The 3,620-nt window shown below is 59.1% G+C and overlaps 1 protein-coding gene across 1 annotated transcript; it reads left to right on the top strand.

Moving 5' to 3' along the window:
- Positions 1-111: 111 nt before the first annotated feature.
- CLEC11A (C-type lectin domain containing 11A) lies at positions 112-3,369 on the top strand. Its single transcript, XM_027860883.1, has 4 exons — positions 112-353; positions 793-961; positions 1,587-1,778; positions 1,944-3,369. Exons 1-4 carry the CDS (start codon positions 228-230, stop codon positions 2,396-2,398), a joined length of 942 nt encoding a protein of 313 aa, XP_027716684.1. The 5' UTR covers positions 112-227; the 3' UTR covers positions 2,399-3,369.
- The last annotated feature ends 251 nt before the right edge of the window (positions 3,370-3,620 follow it).

The raw sequence follows: 3,620 nt of genomic DNA on the forward strand, positions 1-3,620 counted from the left end.
AAAGAAAGAAAGAAAGAAAGAAAGAAAGAAAGAAAGAAAGAAAGAAAAAGAAAGGAAGGAAGAAAGAAAGGAAAGAAGGGAGGGAGGGAGGAAGAGAGGAAAGGAGGGAGGGAGGAAGAGAGGAAAGGAGGAAAGAAGAAAGGAAGGCAGGACAGCAAAGCACTAAGAGATAGAGACAGAGAACAAGAGTCCACCTCTGAGACCAGGTGCTCAAAGGGTGCCGTGCCATGCAGTGGTTCTGGGTTCTGGGCTCCCTTCTGGCCCTTGGGTCCTTCAGTGCTGGGAAAGACCAGAAGAGAGGCCGGCGAGATGCCCAGGCAGAAGAACAAGTGAGAGAGTCCCTTATGCTTAAGGTAAGCAGGATAAAAGGAACGGGGGGGGGGGGGGGGGGGGGGGGGAGGGGGTTGGGGGAGGGGAGGTAAAGGAGGCAGATGTGTGTTAGGAGATGGCCAAGGGATTAGGGAGGTGCCGACAGCTGGGCATGATGGAAAGAGGCCTGGACTTGGGAGTCAGGAAAGATGGGAGTTCCAATCCTGTGTCTGGAGCTTACTTTCACCCTTTTTTGCTCAGTTTCCCCAAATATAAACCTTTAAATGCCATATAAGTACCAGTTGTTACAATGGGGAGCAGGTATGGAATTGAGAGGGATGAGGAAGAATTCAGAGACTGGGATCAGGAGAGAAAGCTGAGGAACTGAGGGAGAAGGGCCAGGGGAGCAGGGAGATCACGCCAGAGGGGAGCCGCAGGATGGGACGAAAGAGAACTGAAAGCCCTGCCCTCCTTGTCCACCAGCACCTCCAAGAGGCCCTGGAGTTGTCCCCTTTCCAAGGGCCAGAGACACCCGCTGGAACTACTGAGGCGGAGGGTGCCCAGGGAGAGGAAGATGAGGAGGAACCCATAGCGACTCCCACTCCCGGCCTCACGCCATCCCCGACACCTGAGGATGCCATTTCCTATGTCTGTGAGTGAGGGAGGGGAGAGTGTCACCCCTCTGCGGCCTGACTGCAGGCAAGGCAGGGATGACGCTGAGGTAGCCCTCAAACTTGGGCCTCTCTCCTGAGCAGCGCCTTCCTCATCCTTTGAGGAAACATGCTTGGGCCAAACTAAAAACCAAACCTAGCCAGTGTCCCCCCTCACTGTCTCTCCCAGCCCCACTGGCCTCTCCCTCTCCGACAAACCCTAGAACCATCCCTGCTGAGCTCCCCTCTGCTGACCATCTGTCCCCATACTTGGGCCCCTGGTTGTTGATACCTGCTAACCGTCCCCACACCTGGGCCCGTGCTTGTGTGCTGCCCGGCTGACCGTCCCCACACCTGGGCCCCTGATCATTGATGCCTGCTGACCGTCCCCACACCTGCACCCCTTATCGTTGATGCTCGCTGACCATCCCCCCACTTGGGCCCCTGATCATCAATGCCCCGCTGCCCGTCCCCACACCTGGGCCCGTGCTCGTGCGCTGCCCTGCTGACCATCCCCACACTTGGGCCCCTAATCATTGATGCCCGCTAACCACCCCCACACCTGGGTCCGTGCTCATGCCCTGCCCCCTCACTCAAAGAGGCCCCATCTCTATCACCCCCTCCCAGTGGGCCGCCTGACGGGGCTGGACTCTGGGTTGCATCAGCTGCATGTCAGACTCTACACTCTGGATGCCAGGGTGGCAGAATTGTCTCGGGGGCTGCAGCTACTGCGGAAAGAGGCCAGAGACACTCGGGAAGCCCTGGAGGCCCTGGAGGAAGGCCAGAAGCAGGGGCAGCGAGATCGAGGGCGCCTGGAGGGTGAGTGTGGGATGGGGCCAGACAGAAGGGAGGGGGGCACTGGCCGTAGGGGGCCCTGGGCTGCCAGGCAGCAATGTGGGGGACACCGGATGGCAGGGAGTTGGGGGGTGTCCTGAGCGGGGGCTGGCAAGGCCCCGGGCCGACACCGTGCCCTGCCTCTTGCAGGTTGCTTGAAAGGCCTCCGCCTGGGCCACAAGTGTTTCCTCCTATTCCGGGATTTCCAGGCCCAGAGTGCAGCCCATGCCCACTGTGGGGCCCGTGGGGGCAGCCTGGCCATGCCTGCTGACCGGGCTCAGATGGAGGGCCTGACTCGATACCTTAAGGCTGCCCTGGCCCCCTACAACTGGCCCGTGTGGCTGGGCATTCACGACCGGAGAGCAGAGGGCCTCTACCTCTTTGAGAACAGCCAACGGGTCTCCTTCTTCGCCTGGCATCGAGCCCCGCTCATGGGTGGCCCAGGGGCTCCTACTCCTCATGGTCCAGGCCACCCTGCCCTGGGGCCTGACCAACCCAATGGGCGAGAGCAAGAGAATTGTGTGGCCCAGGCCTCGGATGATGGCTCGTGGTGGGACCATGACTGCGAGAGACGGTTCTATTATGTCTGTGAATTCCCCCAGTAGGGGTACAGACTCCCACCGTCTGGTGTTCTCCCCTACCCCTCCTCCTCCCAGGATCTCTTTCCTCTCTAGTACTCCCCTAATGCCTTCCTTGAGGACCCCTCCCACTCCTGAAGTAGCCTTTCCTTCACCACTCCCCGCCTTCTCCTTGAGCACCCCAAGGCTGCCCTAGGCCTCTGTAAGCCTCCTCGCCCTCTTTGGGGAACGCTTCCCCTTCCTTTTAAAGGGGAGCTCCAGAATTCATCCTTCAACACCTAGCTCAAGCCCACCTGGGCCTTCTCCCCACTGGGGCCCTCCCTTGGAGCCCCCAGGCAGAAGCGCTCTGCTCTTCATAGCTTAGAGTGGGGCCTCCAGGGCCTCCCCTCCAGGGCACGGATCTCCTTCCTCCCCAACCTGGTGCCTGAAGCAGGGCAGGACCCACAAAGGCAGCCAGGAAGCACCACCTGAGCCCCAACAACGGGGCAAGCTGACTTGGGAGCTAGTGAGCTCCCTGTGTCTGGAGGTCTGAAAGCAGAGACGGGAGAAGGCCCCGAGATGATTCACATTCAGCTGTTGAATGGCGGAGATGACCCGATGAGGGCCCAGCTGAGAGGCCTTGGGAGCTTATCACTGGAGAATGAGCAAGAGCTTTTCATCAGCCATCCATCCCCCCCAAGAGCTGAATAGTGGGGATGTCTCTGCGGGGGCCGGAGGGCACCTTCTCAGAGGCTTCCCAGGAAGGACTGGCTCCTTCCTCGCCCTGCCCCGGCCCTCCAGTCCCTTTCTCTGCTCTCCCCCCTGGGATGGGCTTGGAGAAGGCGGGAATGAGTGAGGAAAATGCTGAAGGCTTGACAAAAGCATGTGTAGCCAAGGCCAGAAAGGTACGGCTGTGATCACAGGACGAAGGTGACCGGAAAACCCAGCAGGTGGAAAGGGCGACCTTCCCCAAATCCTTTCCTTCCCTCCTTTGTGAAATAAAATCTGGAAAGAGGTGGCACAAAGCGGTGAGCCTGAGTCCGTTCATCAAGCATTTATTAAGGGCCGACTGCTTGCTAGGCACTGTGACCACAAAGGCAACATTGAAACAGTCCCTACCCTCAAGGGGCTTACTCTCTTCTGGTGGAGACACATTTCACGCTAACAAGGAACAGTAAGTGTTCTGCCTGCCTCTTCCTCCGGAGCTCAGAAGCCTCGAGCTATCCTGGGGCTATCTTGGCACACTTCTCTCTGTGCTGACCCCCGAGGG

The sequence above is a fragment of the Vombatus ursinus genome, unplaced genomic scaffold (genome assembly GCF_900497805.2).
Source record: "Vombatus ursinus unplaced genomic scaffold, bare-nosed wombat genome assembly UNPS02014308.1, whole genome shotgun sequence".
Classification (NCBI taxonomy): domain Eukaryota; kingdom Metazoa; phylum Chordata; class Mammalia; order Diprotodontia; family Vombatidae; genus Vombatus; species Vombatus ursinus.